We start from the raw sequence: 20,143 nt of genomic DNA, 5'->3' as shown, positions 1-20,143 counted from the left end.
ACATCTTTTAGACGTCTCCAGGGATGGTGACAACCATTTCCCAGGGCAGCCTGTTCCAATGCCTGATGACCCTTTCCAGGAAGAAATTTTCTCTAATATCCAATGTAAACCTCTGCAGCACAACTTGAGGCTGTTTTCTCTCATCCTATCGTTTGTTACTTGGGAGAAGAGACCCACACCCTCCATGCTACCACCTCCTTCCAGGTAGGTGTAGGGAGCGAGAAGGTCTCCCCTTAGCCCCCTTTTCTGCAGGATAAACAGCCCCAGTTCCCTCAGATGCTTCTCATATCACACCACTGTTGAGCAAATCAGGTACATGGATCTATAGCCACGTTTTTAAAAGTATATTTTAAAAAATACAACTGAAAGGTGAAGTGTCTTAAATAAATCACAAAGAGCAAAGAGGCACATGGGAACACACACAAAACACACCGAAGGCTGCAGGCTGCCTGACGGACCGGTGCTGGAAATGCTGCTGTGTCCCAGCAGTGCTGGAGGTTGCTGCCTCTCAGCAGAGCGGGTGAGAAGGTCTTGGCCATGCTAGCAAACAAGCCAGCGTTGTCAGTCTCTCCTTGCACCTGACAATAGCTCCATGTGTTCATCCAGGAGAAGGAGACCTGAGGTGTACCTCCCTGTTTTCCCCTGCATCTGAAAACTCTGCCCATGGTCACAGCTGCTTGTTCCTGGGAATGAAAACATTTCAGGAGGTGTCTCCTGGCCAAGCGTCTACAGGGACATCAGCTCCACACCTCTTACATGCCCATGCTGGTATCACCCCACTTAGAGAGCCCTGGGCTGAAGGAGCTCAGAAGGCAGCAAGACACTGAGGTTTTAGATACTGCAAAATTGGCTTTGAGGCTCCAACCCTCCAGCCATGGCTCTGAAATACTTCTATCCTTCTTCCTCCCTTGAGATGAGCCTGACTGCAAGGTGAGCTGCAATCTCGTTTGCACAAGGGCTCTGCAGAGGACGTCGGGACACTTTTTAGCACCCCAATTAAAAATCCTGTGGGTTATCCAAGGCAGGATATTAGGCATAAGAGAGATAGCAGTTCACATGATTTGAAGATCAGCTCAGCCCTGGATACCTGTGACAATGTTAGTCAAAGCCAAATTAAAAATTAGTCTTTGGTCTCTTTAGTCCCTTGTTGACTTTCCAGCATTCTTACCCTCAGTTAAAGAGTGATACAACTAAGGTGTTGAATCTTAGAAGGAAAACATTGTCGTGTTGAATGACAAGCATTTTAGAAGGAGCTGTTCTAACTGAAGTCAATGGTGATTTTGCCATTGATTTAATCATCATGTAATGATTTTCCACTCCCTTCCTAATCTCTGGATAAAGTCTCCATTCAAAACAAATGCTTTGTGCATAACTTAGGAAGTATGAACAATTAGCAGTTGATAAGTGACATCCTGATGGACTGTAATAGCTGACAGTCATCACCAGAACCAGAATAGCTCAGGTGGATGAGACCCACCACCCCGTTTCTCTTTCAGCACTGGCATTGGCTTGCACATCCAGCAGATGCCAGCAGAGATCTGAGCAGCCAGCACACCCTTTCTGCTAATGATCCTAAGAAAAGCCTTCTTGTATTAATGAGATCAACCACTCTGCCCTCAGGACTGCTGCATCCCAAATAAAAACATTCAGAGCAAAGGTGCAAGCCCTAAGTGGGCCTCTCTGAAACCTAGATCAAAAGATGGATTCAGTAGTCATTGTTAAACTCGGCACATGCTGTTCTTTGGAAGGGTTGTTGTAGAGGCTGAAATTAATAATTTCGAAAGCACATCAGAAAAGTGTCATTTTGTGCGGCAATGGCTAATGCCTGTGCTGGACGCTCTGCAGAGCTGTAAACCTGCAGTCCAGATGCCTGGTGAGAGCAATCCTGATGCTGGCAGGGTGCTTAGTTCAGTGTCAGAGCTGCCTCTTCCCTCTAGCTGCATTTGTATTTTTATATGGTGACTTCGACTATTAGTAAATAGGTGACTCTTTAGATCCACTTGCAAAGCATTACACAGGCACAAAGCAGTAACTGAGCACCAGAAGAATAAAATGATCCCAAATCTTGCAGGAGGAGTAACCCGCAATGGGATCCAGGCTTGGGTGACCCCATGTTTTGCTGCCACAAGTCGTGAGCTTCCCAGGACCAGTGGGTTGAGTCCCAGGGGCTTCAGTGGGGCTGGATGTGGGAGGATGAGGCACTACCCATACCATGGCCAGCCCTCTTGCTGTTCCCAATTTGCAAAGGAGCAAAGGGGTTGCTACTGCCATGCTGCTGGCATCACACTGCTTGAGTCTTTAAGCATCTACATTCACCCCAGCTGAAGTGCTTGGGGTATAGTGAGGGTGACAGAGCACTGGAGCAGGCTGCCCAGGGAGGTTGTGGAGTCTCCTTCCCTGGAGACATTCAAAGCCCGCCTGGACATGTTCCTGTGCGACCTCACCTAGGCGTTCCTGCTCCAGCAGGGGGATTGGACTGGATGATCTTTTGAGGTCCCTTCCAATCCCAAACATACTGTGATACTGTAATAACTTTGCTTTTCCAGACATTTTTTCCTAGGAAATCACCACTATGAGAAGCAGGAGGAAAAGTGGCATGGAGAGGCAGATTGTAAATCCTTCTTGGTGGTGTAAAATGTATGACTCACTGGGGAAATCAAAGTGAAAGCAGCACAAACCCCAGGGCACTGCACCGGGACCTGCATTAGTCTGGCTGGAGAGTGATGGATGATCTGCTCAGCCAAGAGGACCCCAGGGGGTTGTGACTGAAGCCAGGGGAGACTTAGCAAGCGGGACTCAAAGGTGAAGGAAATACCAGCACAGATCCAGCACCGATTCACTCACAAAGACCCCTCCTCAACCAGAAGAAAGGTGGGTGGTGACACCCTCCAGCATTTTTTGCCCAGGGAGGTGGTAGCACTGTGCCAAGCGGTCCCCAGGCCAGGCTGGTGTGCCTGCACAGCCCTGCCCTGCCCTGCTCCTGTCCCCATTACTGCGGGCATTGCCGCTCTGTGCTCAGCTTCACCCACCAGTTCTTGCTCAGGGATGGGGTTTGGCTGAGTCTTAAAGCCAGGCTCTTCTAGCACAAGCTGTAACAGCCACGACTGAAGAACAATCCGTGTGTTTTCTGCAGGGATCATTGTGCTCCTCTTCCCACCCCGGCCGGAAGGGTTGTGCTGGTACTTGCAGCAATCGAGCCCTGAAGCCTTGCTGGGGCTGTTTGTCCTGGGTGACGCAGCACACCGACGTGCCCACAGGCTTCTGGGGTGGCCAGGAAAGATGAGCTGGCTCCAGCGATGAATCAGCAGAGGAAGAAAACTCACTCTGAGAGGAACCCTTTGTTAGTTGTGCTATTTCTTGTCTCGCTGGCACTGAGCTCCTCCAGGTTCAGCTTGTTTCAAAAAGGCAAGCACTGACAGAAGCCCACAAAACTGATTGGGGAGCAGTTTCCAAATACTCCAACTCCTTAATTTTATGCATTTATTATCCTTGCCTTTATAAACTATTTTCAACTTTAACTCTTCCATAAATAGTCAGCTCGGAAACTAATGAACAAGGGAACAGCCAAAGAGATTCATGAGCTTAAAAAAGTTGGTTTTTTTTCCCTCACAACCACGTAAATGGAATTTACTCACCCAGTCTAGCAACATACTTTGAACTAATTCAGCATCAGGGAAAGAAAAATGCTCTGAGTAACCGGGTCATTTCTTTCTCCAGTGAAAGCTGATGTGCCGTGGCAATTGTGCTTCTCCCCGACCTGTGCCTGTGGCTGCTGTGCTCAGTCTGGTGCATTTTACAGAACATTTGGTAATATTCTGTCCCTGAGGTCACATCAGGTTTTGAATACAACATCTGAATTGTGGATTCTTTCCAGAAAATATAACTCAAACAGTACTTGCCCCTTGCTATTAAAATGGAAAGATTTGCTGCAGAAACTAGGTCTTGTCTGAGCGCTTCACACTCTGATCTCACTCTTTAAAGGGTCTCAGGCAGAGGTTGGGAGCTGAGCAAAGCACAAGGCTGGGGCGTCCTCACCTTTCCTTTGGCCCAGGGGATGCTCTGCACAGAGCCTGGCAAAGTAAAGCCCTGTGAGCATACACAAGTGCAAATTTGAGCAGATGGAAAAGCTCCTGGTTCCCCAAAGCCCAAAGCCTGGGCAGAGTTGTGGGCACAATCCCAGCCAGGCTTTGCCTAATGAGTGTCCTGAAAAGCCAAAGAGATGATGTGCTGGTAAAGAAGTTAATGGAAAAATGACAATTCATAGAATCGCAGAATCATAGAATAGTTTTGCTTGGAAGGGACCTTCCAAGCTCATCCAGTGCCACCCCTGCCATGAGCAGGGACATCTTCACCAGCTCAGGTTGCTCAGAGCCCCGTCCAGCCTGGCCTGGGATGTCTCCAGGGATGGTTCATCCACCACCTCTCTGGGCAACCTGGGCCAGTGTTTTGCCACACTCAGGGTAAAAAAATTCAATGACTTATCTTCACAGAGCTGCCCCAGGAGACTCCACCTTACCATCAAGTTCATGCAATGTGACAAGAGAGTGCAGGGAAAGCTGGGTTTTAGCAAGGGGAGCCTGCGCAAACCAGGGTCTCAACACAGACCCCAGTGTTGAGACAAGTCCTGGGAGGGAGTGTTAGTGGAGTGGGGCACTCCATGACTTCAAAAGCAACAGAGCTAAGTTGACAGGACCTGTGAAAGTTCTCTCTTAAAATTCTCTTTGAGTTCTCTTACACAGACATGCATTTGTGTTGCCTGCACACACACAGACAGAGCATCAACCTGGAGCTCAGGCAGTGAGGAAAGCCACAATGAAGCCACATGTCATGAACTTTGGCTATTTGACAGGGTCAGTTATGATGGATAGAATTAAAATTTTCTCTCCTCAACCACATTGGGGACAACATAAGTATAATATTCAGCATTTTGACTGTTCTGCATCCAGAGAACGCTGAATTTTTCAGAACACAATAGAGATCTGACAGAGGACAGCAAGAGGCAGAACTGATTTTATTCTCAGGACAGCTTTAAAACTGTCAAGTCCAGAAAGTGTCAGCAGATGGTGGTGCTGCCTTTTCTGAGGCTTTGCTGGGGCCCAGCAACACAAGGTCCGGCTTTGCTCCCTGGCTCACCTATACACACGCATCAAGCCTGGTTTAAGACTAAAACATTTAAAATTCTCAGAGGTTTCAGGTTAGAGCACCTCTGATTCAAGTGGAGAAATTACGTTTTCACATACACATATTGCAGGACCCTGAGCAATTCCAGGGAGGAATCACAGGAGAGATGCCTTCAGGAGAAGGGACAAGGATGGGGATGGTGCTGGGTCACAGCCTCCCTCCTGCGCCCCACAGTTTTCATGTCAGCTTGGCCTCTCCCATCTGCCCCAAGAAGCACATTTTGAAAGGCATGTTGACCCCACAGCACAGGCTGGTACAGAAATACCTGAGTGCTTTCATGGGGTTTTATTGCTACACTGATCTTTGCATTGAGGGATGAGCCTGTTCCTGGCATGCTCCAGCAGTGCCAGCCCTGCACAAAAGCCACACATCTGGTGATCTGGCTGTGTGAGATCATGATGTTGGCAAAGTGCAATTTTACCCCAGAACATTTGGTTGAGCTGTGACATGGACACTGGCACTGGCGACAGAGCCATGTTCAGCCACAGCACAGGTGGGAGCAGGACGGGCAATGTCCCTGTTTTGCTGCCCCTTTCCTGAGTGTCTCCAGGAGGGACGTCAAAGCCTGACAGATCCATCAGCCTCATTGTACCCTCTCTTGGGAGTAAATTAATATTTTTGGAAGTGAAATCCAGCAAGCTCCTGCTGACCCAGCACCCTGCCACCCTACCTTTGTCACCAAAGCAGCAGTGCTGCCTCTGGGGCTGGGACAACCATCGAGCCGTGTCTGCCCTGCTTGGTGAGCTGAGTTTTGCGTGCAATGCTTTGTCTGCACCAGGTCACCACCCCAGCCTCTTGATTCATCTTTTCCATGCCCAGGATGACAGGTTGAGTATGGGAGAGGAAACCTGACACTTCTCGCTCCGTCAGGATTCCCAGTCAGCCCAGCCTTTGGCAATGGGGCAAGCTGCTGGGCTGGAGTGGAGCAAAGTCAAGGCTGGCTCGGCAGGTTTGGTGCCACCAACCTGGGTGGCCCGTGGGGCAATTCCTCTGGGAGCGTCATACCCAGCAGCTCCCTTGGCACCAGCAGGTCTGGGCACACCCTCCTCACGGCTTTAACTGGAGGAAGCAGCCAGGATTTGGGGCACAGGAACCCTTTTTCAGGTGAAAACTCAGCCAATCAGGGCACTGATAAGACATGAGCTCCTGGTGACATGGCTTCAGATGGTCCAGCACAGCACCCGCTCCAATCCCATTTCCTCTGGGGTAACAAGGGTAGTATCACAAATTTATGTTCTCGAGACATATATATGCTGCTATTGCAGTCTTGAGGAAGGGTTTGTGGGTTGTTAAGCTTGCATGTTACTAGGGTTTAGTGTTTTGGTTTATTTTTCTTCCCTTAAATATCTCAGGTGAATCAAAAGCTTTGCCCTGGCCTTGCGCACATCTGCCACCACTACGCTGTCCCCTTTCTGGTAACCATCCTGTGTCACTGGTGTAGGCCAGGAAACCTGCAATCTACCATCAACCAGAATTTCAGGTCCTCTCTGGGCTGTAGGGCTTGACTGGCTTGTTCACACGTGTTTAGGGATGCACCCCGTGCTGGGGACACAGGAGTTATGAAGAGCAGATGAAGCTGTTCCCGTTTTGCTCAGGTCCTTTTGCTACACAGCTCACACAACATTCACAGGGATGCGTTGGACGCTCCATCTGTGCTGGCTCGGTGCTGACTTCCTGGTTATACTGGGGAAAGCCCTGATCGAAAGGGAAAGCATATGGGTCTGTGCATGATGCAGGCACTCCTGTTGCTACAGACAGCAGGATCTGGTGGTGCTGGGTGCTGAAAAGGTCACTTAATGCAAAGAACATTGGAGAAAGAAGAAAAATTACACCAAGCCCAGATGTGGAGGTGTGCAAGAAAGGCAATGGTGTGGTCTGGTGGGTGAGCGTGAATAGGTAAAGAGGGATTTGGGCTACTGCCAACAGAACATCTCTGGTGTGTCTAGATAGGCTTGCTAGGGATGGAACACCTCTCCTATGAGGACAGGCTGAGAGTATTGGGATTGTTCAGCCTGGAGAAAGCTCCAGGAAACCTTATTGCGGCCTTTCAGTACTTAAAAGGGGCCAATAAGAAAGATGGGGACGGACTTTTTAGCAGGGCCTCTTGCAATAGGACAAGGGGTGATGGTTTTAAACCATAGGAGGGGAGATTCAGGCCAGACATGACTAAGAAATTTTTAACACTGAGGGTGGTGAAACACTGGCCCAGGTTGGCCAGAGAAGTGGTGGATGAACCATCCCTGGAGACATCCCAGGCCAGGCTGGATGGGGCTCTGAGCAACCTGAGCTGGTGAAGATGTCCCTGCTCATGGCAGGGGTGGCACTGGATGAGCTTGGAAGGTCCGTTCCAAGCAAAACTACTCTGTGATTCTATGTTGGCCCAAACCAGCTGGCTCAGCTCCATCAGATGGAGAAAGGGAGATGATCTGATCCCGTGATGCAAACCCATGAGCTGCCTCAATGCTCAGAGGAAGGCTGGTCATCATGGTGGGAACCAGCATTGCCAGCACCGAAGCTGGAAGAAACGAACTGTGTCGCTCTCTGGAAGGTGTTCCAGAGCCCACGAGGATCTGTGAGCCAGGAGGGTGGAAAAAACCCCTGACCAGCTAAAACCCAGCGTGCAGGAAAGTGGTGAAGTGTGGGATCAGCCAAGGCCAGCAACAACTGCAAACACACCCAAACTGCAACAGCTGGCTCAAACCCCAAATACCCTTTTATTTTTATTTTTTTTTCCCCATCAGTGACGCTGGGAAAATGCCACTAGTTTGAAAAGTAACTGGTGACTCTGCCATGTACACTCACCGAAATCTTTTTCTTTATTGCATATTGCCATCTTAGAAAATGTACAGTCTCATAACATTACACAGCATTTCCTGCTAGCTAAGACTACTAACATCCTTGCACCTAACAGACTACCTTGGTCACTATGAAGCTAATAAGGTCCGAGACATATACTTCAATTTACAAATTATTATGGATTTTTTTTTTTCCTTTTTGGCATTATTAAAAAAAAAAAAAAGATCTTTAAAATACACACCCAAGAGAAAAGAGTGGCTACTTACACCAGCACCAATCTAAAAGTAGTTTTCAACAATGGCACATGGAATTACCTGCACACAGCCTTTGTATTTATTTATAGAGATATAATATTTTTTCTTTTTTTTTTTGGAAACAAAATAAAGAAATGGCAAACCCAGCCCCGTAATGAGGCTGTTGTAAAACAATAATAATTAAACAACCAAACAAGTTAGGAAGGGCGAGAGGAAATCAGTCAGGAACGGTCCTGATGTGGCACTGGGGTGGCGGAGGCAGGAGCTGGGGTGGGTGCTGGCGGCTGAGCCCCCCACCCAGGGACCCAGGAGACGATCACCCTTTCCAACTCCCACCGCCTTTGGAATTAAACACGTGTGACCAACCATTCCTTAAACCATCAGAAGCCAGACTTTTTTTTTTTTTTAACCTTTTTTTTTTTTACTCTTTTTTTAAAACATTTTAAATTCCCCCCCAAAGTCCATTCCCTTAATTGTTATCAGCCCCATTTTTTTTCAGCCATAAATAAAAAATATAAATAGAGGCACTTTAGTTAAGGAATAGTATTGTCATTACCTTTTGTCTTTACTTCCTCCTCCTTCTTAAAGCAAAGTGCTTAACTCCACCTTTGAACATAATCTGCAAGTTTTGCAGCTGCTTGGATATGAGGTGCTGGACATTTTTTCCATTATTTTTTTGCGCTTATCTGCTTTATTTATTACTGCTTTAAATGCTACTCAGAAAGTCTTTTTTTTTTGTCTTTTTTTTTTTCCTTTTTTTTTAAATCTACAGTGCGTCAAAAGTTGCAAGAAAAGAACAAAATGCTAAAACCACAGCTCTTGACAACTCTGGTTAGAGAGATTTTTCACAGCTTTCACTCAGCACGCAGACCCCGTGGCCTTCAGGTGCTTAGAACCATATTCTTTTTATACAAATTAGTTTAAACAGCACTTTTGCTATACAGTACATATAGTTAACTGACACCCCATACCCCACCAGTAACACCGATTATCTGACAAAAGAAGAAAAAAAACCAACCTTGTTTCAAATAGTGTTAATATCTAGTGCAACAGGGACAAACTCATCTCTCCACAGGAAAAAGAACAAACAAACAAGCAAAAAAAAAAAGGATCACAAAAGTATTGGTGGTATAAAAAGGTTTTGTTTTGTTTTTCTTAAAAAACACACCACAAATAAATAAAAGTAAAAAGTAACAGTCCTCTATATACTTAGCATAATTTAAGAATAGAAATGTTAATATGTTAATGGTTGTTATTTTTTATTCTCCAATTCTTAATTTTCTAAACCTTTAAATTATTACTCCCTGAGAGCTCTGAATTATTTTTATCATTTTTTTTGTCTTTTTTTGGACTGACGGTTGACAGGTAGTTCTGCTTACAAATTTGCAATGAAAATGAACAGCAGACAAGTCTAAAAAGGACCTGGCTAAGACACAAAGCTTCTTGGCATTGCTGCTTCTGTGTGTCTCGTAAAGGAAAAAGAAAAGAAGGTGGGTGAAAGCCGGCAGGTTTTGCACCAGCCCCTTCGTACATCAGAGACCCTCGGTCCTGACCCACCTTTACAGAGGATACAGTTTGTCCCATTGAACAGAAAACAAGAATAAAAATTACAACGCAAAAGTTTATGCTCTTCATCTCCTCTGAGAACCAACCTTTCCCACCATCTTGGGCCAGAAAAACGTTAGAAAAGTATAAATACATCTGTGTGGCGTTAGAGCGATAAGCACTTTGGGGTAATTCTTTTCCTTTAGCGAGGTGGCGGTTAGAGGAGAAAGAAGCGTTTCCCAGGGAAGAGCATCGCCGGGAGCGCCCGCGGCGCCGAGCTCAGGAACCAGCGCGAAAGCACAGACGTGCGAGTTTTTTGAATAATCACGACAACGAGGAAAAAAACCCAACCAAAACCCCAAACCAGATTAAGTTCAGTCAACTTTGTTTCTTTCTTTCCCTCTTTAAACCGCTTGGCTTGTGCGCAAGGCGTCCCCCACAATTGGCCCAGGGGGGTCCCAGCAGGAGAGCGGTGGGGAGCATCTTCCCATCGCCTTTGGGGACCACGGGGACCGCTGGCATCTCGGGGTTGTGTCCTCTGTTGCTCCGCGGATGCGGAATTGTGCTTGTGCATGGGGAGAACTACTTTTCAGAGGCGATGGGAGGGGAGGAGGCAGTGCTGGAACCCGTCAAGGTGGGCTGCACATCCATCCGCACCCCCGACCCGACTATATACACAGTATATACACACACGCTTGCCCGTGGGGAGAAAGCGTGCCACTGTTCCGCTTTGAATGGCAAGGCAGTATAATGGGAATTAACAAAAACCAAAACCCTAGCCACTTCAAAAAGACCGACACGTGTTCTTTTTTTTTTTCGTTTTGCCAGTTTTCGTTGCTGTTTGTTTTTCAGAAGTTGAGTTTGGTGACGGGCCTCTCGCGGCTGCTGTCAGCCAGCTGGTTGGTGATGCGCTTGCGGTTGCGCTTCAGCTTGGAGAGGTCCTTGTCGAAGACTTCGCCCGAGCGCAGGGCCGAGACGAGGTCGTCGAACTCGCCGCCTTCCTCCCCGCTCTCCTTCGCCTTCCTCGCCTTGCGCTCCCGCTCCCGCTGCTCCTTCAGCTGCGTGCCGCACCACGGCGGGAGGAAAGGAAAGGAGACATCTCACTCTCATGTAGGCAATTTTGGGGGTGCCCAACGTGCACGTGGTGAACTGCGAATCCATGAAAGAAGAGCAGTTTCCCACCCCAGTGCTTAGCACGCAAGAGCTGGTTGGGGTTATTGATACAACCCAGGGGATGAGGTCCACAGCCCCATGACTGTTGGATCACAGCAGCTCACAGGCCCCACTAGCCCTGCTGCATGCTTTAACAAGATCTCACCAACCCAAGGTCATTAGTTAATTAAGCAATAAACAGTGAAATGCAGGTGGGTCTAAGTGTGCAGAAGCTCCTTGCCCAGCCTTCAGTGCTCTCTGTGCCACCACAGTCAAGGACAGCATGGCACGGTTGCCATCCCTGGGTGTCTCAGGGTTGCTACCGGACTTGTTGCTGCCCACTCACCTGTGCCTCCATGCGCGCCCGGCGCTCCTCCTCCTCCTTCCTCCTCCTCATGTTCTCGTTCTCCTGCTTGGCCTCGGTCACGGCTTGAAGGAACTGGTCAAAAATGCCAAAGAACTCATCGGGCTGCATTTTGTCCGTGTCTTCTCCAAAGTGCTTCACAGCCTTGGCAAACTGGGAGAGAAAAGACAGGGGTCCATCAGTCTTGGAGATACTCACTGCTCTGGTGAAACCCCCCAAGGGAAGCCTTCAACCTGATGGAGCAGGAAGAAATGCTTCCAGCAGCATGGTGGAGCACGGGGCTTTGCTTCATCAAACCTTGACTTAAGCATGAAATAAATAATCTGACATTTTACCTGCTGCCCTGTAATAGAAACATAGAGTCATAGAGTGCTTTGGGTTGGAGGGAACCTTCCAAGCTCACCCAGTGCCACCGCTGCCATGAGCAGGGACATCTTCACCCAGATCAGGTTGCTCAGAGCCCCGTCCAGCCTGGTCTGGGATGTCTGCAGGGATGGTTCATCCACCACCTCTCTGAGCAACCTGAGACAGTGTTTCACCACTCTCATTGTAAAAAAAATTCTTCCTAATGTCCAGCCTGAATCTCCCTCCTTCAGTTTAAAACCATCATCCCTTGCCCTATTGTAACAGGCCCTGGATCACTCCCGAGCTCCCTCACCTAGAACATCCCCCACACAACCCTTCTCGCCTCTGGCTGTGCTGAGCCTCCCCCTGCTCCAGCTCGACTTTATTAACTAAGCAGCAGTAAAAACAAGGAAGCAAAATATTGCAGGACTGAAGACCGAAGACATAAAACTAATAGTAAACACGGCAGGGGAAGGGAAACTCGCACTTTTAAGTTTTTCTTTGAAGTATTTTTGGGGTATTATTTATCACTGCCACATGCTCTGCTATTGAAACCAAATGTGTTGGTGAAACTTCTAAGACGTTTCTGCCCAGGCTCAGGCACAGCCCTGGGTAGGGAAACAGGGAGTTTTCCGGCCTTTCATGCTGTTCGCACACCATTAACGTAAGGGAGTCGAATGAGGCCAAAGCGCAGGTCAGGACAGGACATCCATGATCTGCTGATGTATCCAGGTCCCCAAGGAGCCCACAAGTCATCCCTGGGACTGACATCCTTTGTTCTCACTTCCATCTTGAAGAAGACTCTTTGTGCACAGAAAGTTTGTTAAAATTGTGATGGCACATTCTGGAGATAAGGACACTTAAAAGTAAAGAAAAACAAAATCAAAGCACAAACAGATTTATTAGTTGCTTTGATTTTCCTGTGTAGACCAAGAGGAACATTTTTAAAGCCTGCTTGTATGATTTAGTTTTATTTGCAGAGGTGCTTCAGGCTCTTCAAAAGACATTTAGGGTATTTGTATTTCTTTATTTACTTAAGAGACATAGCACTTCAAGATGCAGGGAGGAATCTGAGAGGTGCCACTGTGTCAGACAAAATAATTGAGGTTATTCTTGGTGATTTTCATCAAGATACTGGGTTCTCTGCCACGTTACGGGAAATTCTGGTGGTGGGAAAGGCTGAAAATGCTATCCTTGCAGGACATGAAGTTTATAAAATAATGATGCTGCTGCTTTCCTAAGAGAAAGCAGCAATACAATTTGAATCTGGACATTTGTTTGAAAAGTGAAGAGCTGGTGCACTTTGCACAGCCCATCCTATCCAATAACCATGGCAACTGCCGCACGTTGCTTCAGAGTGGACTTCAATGGGCTCTGGGGACCACAACCAGACCTTCTCCTCCAGATCCAGCCAAGTCAGTGGAAGACAATACAGTTTGCAGAGCATTCATCACCATCTCCACAGTCCTAACTCACAGTAGGCAAGATCTGCTAGGTTACCATCAAGAGTTTAAAAGGGTGGCCTGGGTTAGCCATGACTTCAGGAAGACAATGCTTGGTCATAATCCCCAAGCATGGGTGTATGGTCTGAAGGACAGTAGCAATTGGCCTTTGGTACAACAAGGGACAAGGATGGAACCTCTAAAACAGCCTTTGCTGAAAGAGGAGAAGCAGAAGGTGCTTGGGAATCACAGATGTCAGCCAACGGTCACCCCTTCACTGTGACTTAAACCAGCCTGGTAGGGAGAAAAGGACAACATGGCAAGAGGTCATTGCACATGGCTGCAAAGCACTCACCAAGGCATTACTATGGGGAAGGTGAACCTCTGAAGTAGCTTCTCTAACCAGGTCTGAAGTTGGCTTCAATACATGTCACTGAGCTCCTCTCCTCCTCTGGAGAGAAGAGTGGGAAGGTCTCCAACCAAAGTTACACGTCAGATTTATTTTGCCCTATATAAGTGGGGTCACTTGGGCAGCCTGGGTTGTCTCTGATATCAAACTCATGTCCAGCCCGAAGACCTGATCACATCTTTTCCTCTTCTTCCATGAACACCTGACAGAACAACCTGCTATCTTTCCACCTTCAGCCTCCACTAGCCAAGATGCCCCAGCTGCCACCCTCTAAAGCCACCAAAAACTGAGATATTTTATGACACAAAAAGCAAAGCAAGCCTTCAAGGCTTGAGTGAAACCTCTTCACCAAAACTCAGATCCTCACAAATAACCTATCATCTCCTCTGCTGATGGGCACAACTTTCCCATGGCTAACCCCTGCCTCGCACTTCCAAAAGACAGACAGGTATCTCACAGCTTTCTACAGCACATCTTGTGTCCCAGAAGCAGTCTGTTGGCCTGACCTGCGACCCCCTGGCATGTTGGGTTGTGAAGCAGGAAAAAGGCCCTGAGGATGGATAGGGATGTACCCACTCACTCACTCCAAACAAACCATGAAGAGCAGCCCAGCACCTTTCTCATGTCAGGGTCTCAGCAGGACACTTGCATGATCTCATGGGGCAGGTATCTGAGATGTTAACACACAGCGCGTGCTCTGGGAAGCCCAGGACCATCCCGGACCATCCCTCCCCCTGAGCCAGAGGAAAGGCTGAAATGCTACCCAGATCTCAAGGACGTTGGTGACCTTGACCTTACCAGCTCTTTTGCTTCCATCAGAAGATCTTCAACATCGGAGAAGCTGAAGCTGGCTAATGTGATGAACTGGCTGACGACAGACACAAACTTGTCACCCGCTTGCTGAACCTGAGACTTCTGGAAGTCCAGCTCCTTTGGGGAAAAAAAAAATGTATATCTGGTCAGGCCTTGGTTGATGAGGGACACAAGAAGCACCACTCTCTGGCAGTGCTGTTGAGTGTGCGATTGTGTCATGGCTGCACCATCACTTCTGCTCCCTCCTGCCATGTACCACAGATTACATACCCCATTTTACAATATCACACCTGCAGTTTGCTTTTAAGGTGAAATCTTGCAGGAGAAATCATGGAAGCAGCATAATTTAGCAAGACAGCGAGTCCTTTTGGGATACCTCCACTGTTTCATCACTGCTCCAGCCGGGTTGCAGAAGTGTTCCTCAACCTGAGTCCCAGCCCTCTGCAGTTTTACAGTGAAAAAGGGACCCCTTGGCACATCACAGCTCCTCCACAGGCATCGTCACTACACCTACTCTACTCATCCTCCCTTGGTCTATTAGATATAAACCACACGTGCCGAACCACACACGGCAACTTTGGTGCCGAAACAGCCCTAAGAGGACAAGCGCATGTGCAGGGCAGGAAGGAAAGACAAACAGATCTCCAGGATGAGACAAAAGCAGCTTCACTGGTTGCTCCCTCGCCTGCCTCCCCAAGGAGGGATGCTGCAGTGCTCAGAGCCAGGACGGGCTATATTTGATTTCAATAATACTTACAGTCTCCACTGCTCTCAGGCCACTCCTCAAAGTGTTTATTTCTTTCTCCAGCTCGGTCATGCTGTTGGAAATGGTAAGATGTTAATTTTCAGTCTTACCCGGGAAGTTCTACAGCTCTCCACTCAACTTAACCATGTTTTTCCACTGAAAAGACCCAGCACTGCACAGCTTGCCCCCTGTTTGCTGAGCAGCGTGTCTCGAGCAGCGAACTGGACTGTCGGCCTCTGAGTTAGGACATCTGCCTATCTCAAAGTGGCTGCAGTTGCTTGTTTTAAAGCAAAGCACTTTTCAGTGTTTTTAATCAGGGGGACTGTGAAGGCTTAGCAAGCTCAGCAGCCTCCAGACCTCTTTAAGCAAAAGAAGAGCTCAGGAGAAGGCTTTGTTAGGCACAGATTTCTCTTCCCCTCTCGAGAGCCAGCAGAAGATTGGCTTGTTGTCCCAGTACATGGTGGACTTTTCAAGGAACCATGGTTAGGTGAATGCCATGCAAAGCATCCTTCTGAGCAGCAAGGCTTTCATAAAGGGAGACAACCCCAATATAGAAAACTAAAAATAAATCATCACATCTGGCGCTGACTGTGTTTACACAAGGCTCAAGCCCCTGATGAGCATCAAGTTCAAGTGCTTACGGGTTTCTACCATGACATCTGAGTGGAAGCTTTCTCACAAAGACCTGATGACCACAGGCTTGAAGGCTTTCCAGGGATGTCTGTCCTAGTGCTGGGGTCCCTGTAAATGCTGATGTCGGGTCACGGGGCAAGCATTCCTGGCAGGTTTAGTCTGGGAAAATGCAGTTTTGGGAGCCCTGTGCTCCAGCAGTTCATTACTAGTGGTGGGATTGACAGAGGCTGTAACTTTGCTTCACAGCTGCAGGGCTGGGGGGAATTTAGGGTTTTCCAGAGCTTTAGAAACTTTTTTGGTTTCACTCCTGATTGGACCCAACCCAAATATTACATATGGTGTCCAGTTCAGAGCAAAATGATAAAGTTTAGGGGGAAAAAAACCCTCTATGCGGACGTGTTCTTTCCCATAAGCGTATCTGTACAACAGCTGCAGATACGCAAGCATGAGAAAGCCGGAGCCTGCCGCGGCGAGGAGCGTGCCCTGCTCCACCACGTCCTCAGCCAACACCTACGGGTGCAGCCGCCACAAACTCCCCTCGAGCACCAAGATTTGTCCGGTCACTTTGTTTAATCCTTACGGCTGACAATTATTTTACATTTTAAATGTAAGGATGCTTGCTTTGCACATTACAGACCTTCCACCGGGAAGCCATCATTGCTAGAAGAACATTTTGAAACTTGAAAGATCCTCAAGCTGCCATAAACTCCGTGCATATTTGCCATCCCCTCTTTAAAGAGGTGCGGTTTCAGCCCCTTTTCATGTCCATGGCAAACATGAACGCGTGCTGACTGCAGAAACATGTGATTTTTTTGCTGCTCAGGTCCCTGAAACAGCAAAGCCCATAAGCTCCTGCTGAACTTTAAAACCCAAACAGAGCCTCATTGATTTCAGAGGGACTTTAGCACATACTTGAGGGCTTTGCAGAGCAACAGCAGATTCCTCCTGTGCTTACAAGTTCAGCATGTGCTTAAGGTCTTTGCTGAATGGGTGCCTCTGCCAGCAAAGAGATGGCGGCAGCCTGCTCCAAACACGTCACGGGGAGATGGGCAAGGTTTAAAAGCTCATTGTAGATACCAGAAGCTCCATGTTGGTGGCAAAAGGAGGGTCAGGAAGGACCTGGAGGCAGGTGAGGTCCTTGCACCACACTGCAGGCAAAACCTCCCCACCACACGCAGATAAACAGCTGCCCTTTATCTGCAGCCACACCGCAACCGCTTCCTCCCGGATTACTTAACGTACCATTAGAAATTAATTAAATGCTTCTGCGGTGAGATAACAACAGGAAACGGCTGCTCCCAGGAGCTCCCCTCCCTCGTGCTCAGAGGCTTGCAGCCCTTTGCTGCAAGGGCTGAGATTTAAAGCCACCAGGTGATTTTACTTCTGCCTCCTGGGCTGCCCTCGGGCCAGCATGGCCACCAACCTGGTGGCCAGGATCTGACCAGGAGCACAAGCGAGGAAAGGTGACATGGAAAGGCAGGTTGAAGGGAGGGGAAAGGTGCTCCCGAAGCACCAGCTAAATCCCTGCTTACTTGACTTTGGCTGCCTGCGGGATGTCTCGCAGCTCCTCGTGCAGGCGGAGGACTTTGGGGTATTTCTTTTCCACGATCGTGATGAGATAGTGCAGAAGGGTGATGTTCCTAGGAGAGAGGATCAGCAAGGTCAGCATGGCGGCACATGGGAAGCCGAGAGCCCAGTCGAAAACTCTGGTTAAAATCCCACCCCTGGTAATGAACTGTTTTGGGATTTCTGCAAGGATGTTGCTTGCTGCCTGTCTGGGGACATGGGATGGGTCTGCTCCATGTGCAGCCATGGTGCAGAGCAGACTGGTCCCTGCAAGCAAGATCCCTCCACAGGAGCGACCCAGAGAGGATGACTTGAGCATCACTGCTCCCATCTCTGTTGTCTTTACAGATGGATGAAACCAGGCAGGTCTGAGACCTGACCCAGCTCCTCTCGCTTTGTGCATGGAGCTTGGTGGGGGAGAGCGAACCAGGTGATGGCAGCAGCAGCATCAGGGGCTGCAGAGGAGCTTCCCATGGAGAGGAACCCCTGGAACCTCTCCTCTGAAGCCACAGCACAATGGCTCTTGGCTTCTCAAAAGGGGAAAAAGCATTTGGAGGATGATCCTCCCAATCAGCCTTGGTTGCTGTTTAGCCAGCCTGGGAAGGAAAGTCCCCATCAATCCCTGTGCTGATCTGCAGCTTGGCTTCCCTCGAAATCTGTCCTGTTCCAAAACCAGACACTTGCATCATTGGATGTGCCAGATGGGGCGGCAGGAGGGAGGGGACCACTCTCACCTACCCACATCCCGGAGGCAACATTAACGATCCCTCCGTTCCCCCAGCATCCCGGGTGCCATGGATGCTACTGAGGACGAGAGCAGGGGCTGCTCACTTGTCAATGCTGGACTTGGTGTCCGCGATCTTGTTGAGGCTGGAGATCTTAAACCCGAAGGCGTTGCCCCTCTGGCCTTTGTTCATGTAGTTCCCGAAGGCCAGGACCACCTCCAGCAGCTGCTGGAGGCTGCCGCTCTGCAGCACCGCCTTGGAGCCGGCACGGATGGCTGAAAGCAGAGAGGTGCAGGACATTACCCCCTGACATGACAGCAGACCAGTCCCCTTTCCTCGTAGCAACTCTACGGCCAAAGAGTGACCACTAGCTCCCTCCCTTCCCTTGCATTGCTGCAACCTCCACAGAGGGATGCTCTTCCTACAAATGTTCCCCATGCTGGCACAGAGCCCCTTAGACCCCTTATCAGGTCCAGCCACTTGCCTTCCACCTTGGGTTTGACTTCTGCAACTCTCTCTGCAAACTTCTTCTTGAAGTAGAGGGACTGCAGCCTTTGCTGATAATGGTTTATCCTGGGAAAAAAAGAGAGGTGCAGGTTGAGCTTTGCTTGCTCCAGGTGGAGCTCAGTTGCTCTGCTGCTCACAGCTGTGCTTTCTTGAGCCACGGTGATTAAAAAAATAATGACCGCATTGCTCCTTGAAACTATGCTGGGATGGGAAAAAATGACAACTTGAAGCTCCAGCTGTCCTGGGGTGGATCCAGGTGGGCTCTTAAGCACATGCTTAAGCCTATCCTTAACTCAGCAGGTTCAACAAGTGCATTTTTACACTCTATTGCTATGAACAAACAGTTCATTTACGACCACTCCTTAGCATATATGCTGATGAGGTCTGGGCTCCCAATGGTGTTGTGATGAGCTGTGGCTGGACACAGACAGGCCAACTACCAGCGCTAACAAAAATGGACCTTCGGATCCTCAAAACGATGGTCTGGGCTGAAAAGTCACCAACACAGCTCAATCCAGCCCTTTCCTGGGCAAATTAGGGACAGCTCTGCTCATGTCAGTTGTATTTAGGCTAAACAAGATCTCCCTTGTACACAAATGGCAGGCTGATTTGAGTCATTTGGACCAAGGACCCACGGGAGATGTGCTCACAGACAAGGCCATAGGCTACGCTGTTGTACTAATCAGAGGTGACAAAGACATCACACTCAGTTACAGACCACAAAGCAAATTAAAAAGCCGTGCCAGAAATGAAGGAGAACATTTGCATCGAGACATTGTGCTTTCCAAAAGATGAAGGCACAGGAGCAACACTTGGGCAAGAGACTGTGAAGAAGAAAGGTGACCTGCGATAGGAAAGCTAATTCTGAGCATTTTCCAGCCCCGAGGGCTTAGGTCTGAGCTTCACAGCTCTGTCCTGCCTGTCTTTGATGCTCAGCAGCTACACGGTGCATCGCCCCGGTGCTCATCGGAGCATTTCTCAGGGAGGACAGGAGCATTTCTATTTTTGATCTCCTGGTACGATCTCTGATTGTAAAACTCATTGACTTTGCAAACAAGTGACTTGCTTCAAGTTCAGCTAAGAAATCCAAAGAGCTCAATACTCAGTTGGATCTAAATAAGGAGCTTCAAGATTTTAACCCAGCACCTCTGGAGGATGTGCATGCAAAAGATAAGATTATTCATCCATTCTAAGCCTTAAATGATTGCTACCAGGAGCAGGAAGAAATGACATTTCCTTTCCATCTCATATATTCTCAGGAGCCCCAGGGACGAGTCATTCCTGGAGGTGAGTGGGACTCATCTACACAGCTGAGAAGAATTTACATACATCAGTCTTGAGTGTTCCTTAGGATATGTTCGTGTAAAGGGGAAAGGAGCATCACTACAGCTTTGTTATTATTCAAACAGCACTTCCCAGCTGCACCACGATGCAGACGGTGCAAGTTGTGCCAGACTAAGGTTTTATACCAAAAATGAGAGGGGAAAAGTGTTGGGACAGCCCCTTGTGAAGCGTCTCTCCAGAGGATCCATCTCCCCATCCCTCTCCTCGCTGCTCCATCCAGCTGCTGCTTGTCTGGGATGCACAACCCTGATTTTAGGAGCACAGCATCACAGGTCATCTTATGGACGGGAGCACCGTGCTTTGGCCCACTCCTTTCTTGATG

General features: G+C 48.5%; 1 protein-coding gene across 6 annotated transcripts in view; it reads right to left on the bottom strand.

Annotated features, from left to right (window-relative positions):
• Positions 1-7,974: 7,974 nt before the first annotated feature.
• The window catches only part of DAAM1 (dishevelled associated activator of morphogenesis 1), a 96,257-nt gene continuing 84,088 nt past the window's right edge, over positions 7,975-20,143 (bottom strand). For all 6 annotated transcript variants that reach the window (XM_065838458.2, XM_065838460.2, XM_071809764.1 and 3 more), the window contains 7 exons: positions 18,455-18,543; positions 18,077-18,245; positions 17,212-17,319; positions 15,059-15,119; positions 14,287-14,418; positions 11,275-11,445; positions 7,975-10,834 (listed from right to left, as the gene is read on the bottom strand). In XM_065838458.2, coding sequence (XP_065694530.1) covers positions 10,625-10,834; positions 11,275-11,445; positions 14,287-14,418; positions 15,059-15,119; positions 17,212-17,319; positions 18,077-18,245; positions 18,455-18,543 — 940 coding nt within the window. In that variant the 3' untranslated portion in view covers positions 7,975-10,624. The remainder of the gene's footprint in view (positions 10,835-11,274; positions 11,446-14,286; positions 14,419-15,058; positions 15,120-17,211; positions 17,320-18,076; positions 18,246-18,454; positions 18,544-20,143) is intronic.

Source organism: Patagioenas fasciata, chromosome 5 (genome assembly GCF_037038585.1).
Source record: "Patagioenas fasciata isolate bPatFas1 chromosome 5, bPatFas1.hap1, whole genome shotgun sequence".
Lineage (NCBI taxonomy): Eukaryota > Metazoa > Chordata > Aves > Columbiformes > Columbidae > Patagioenas > Patagioenas fasciata.
The sequence above is the reverse complement of the archived record's forward strand: the minus strand, read 5'-3'. Positions and strand labels throughout refer to the sequence as shown.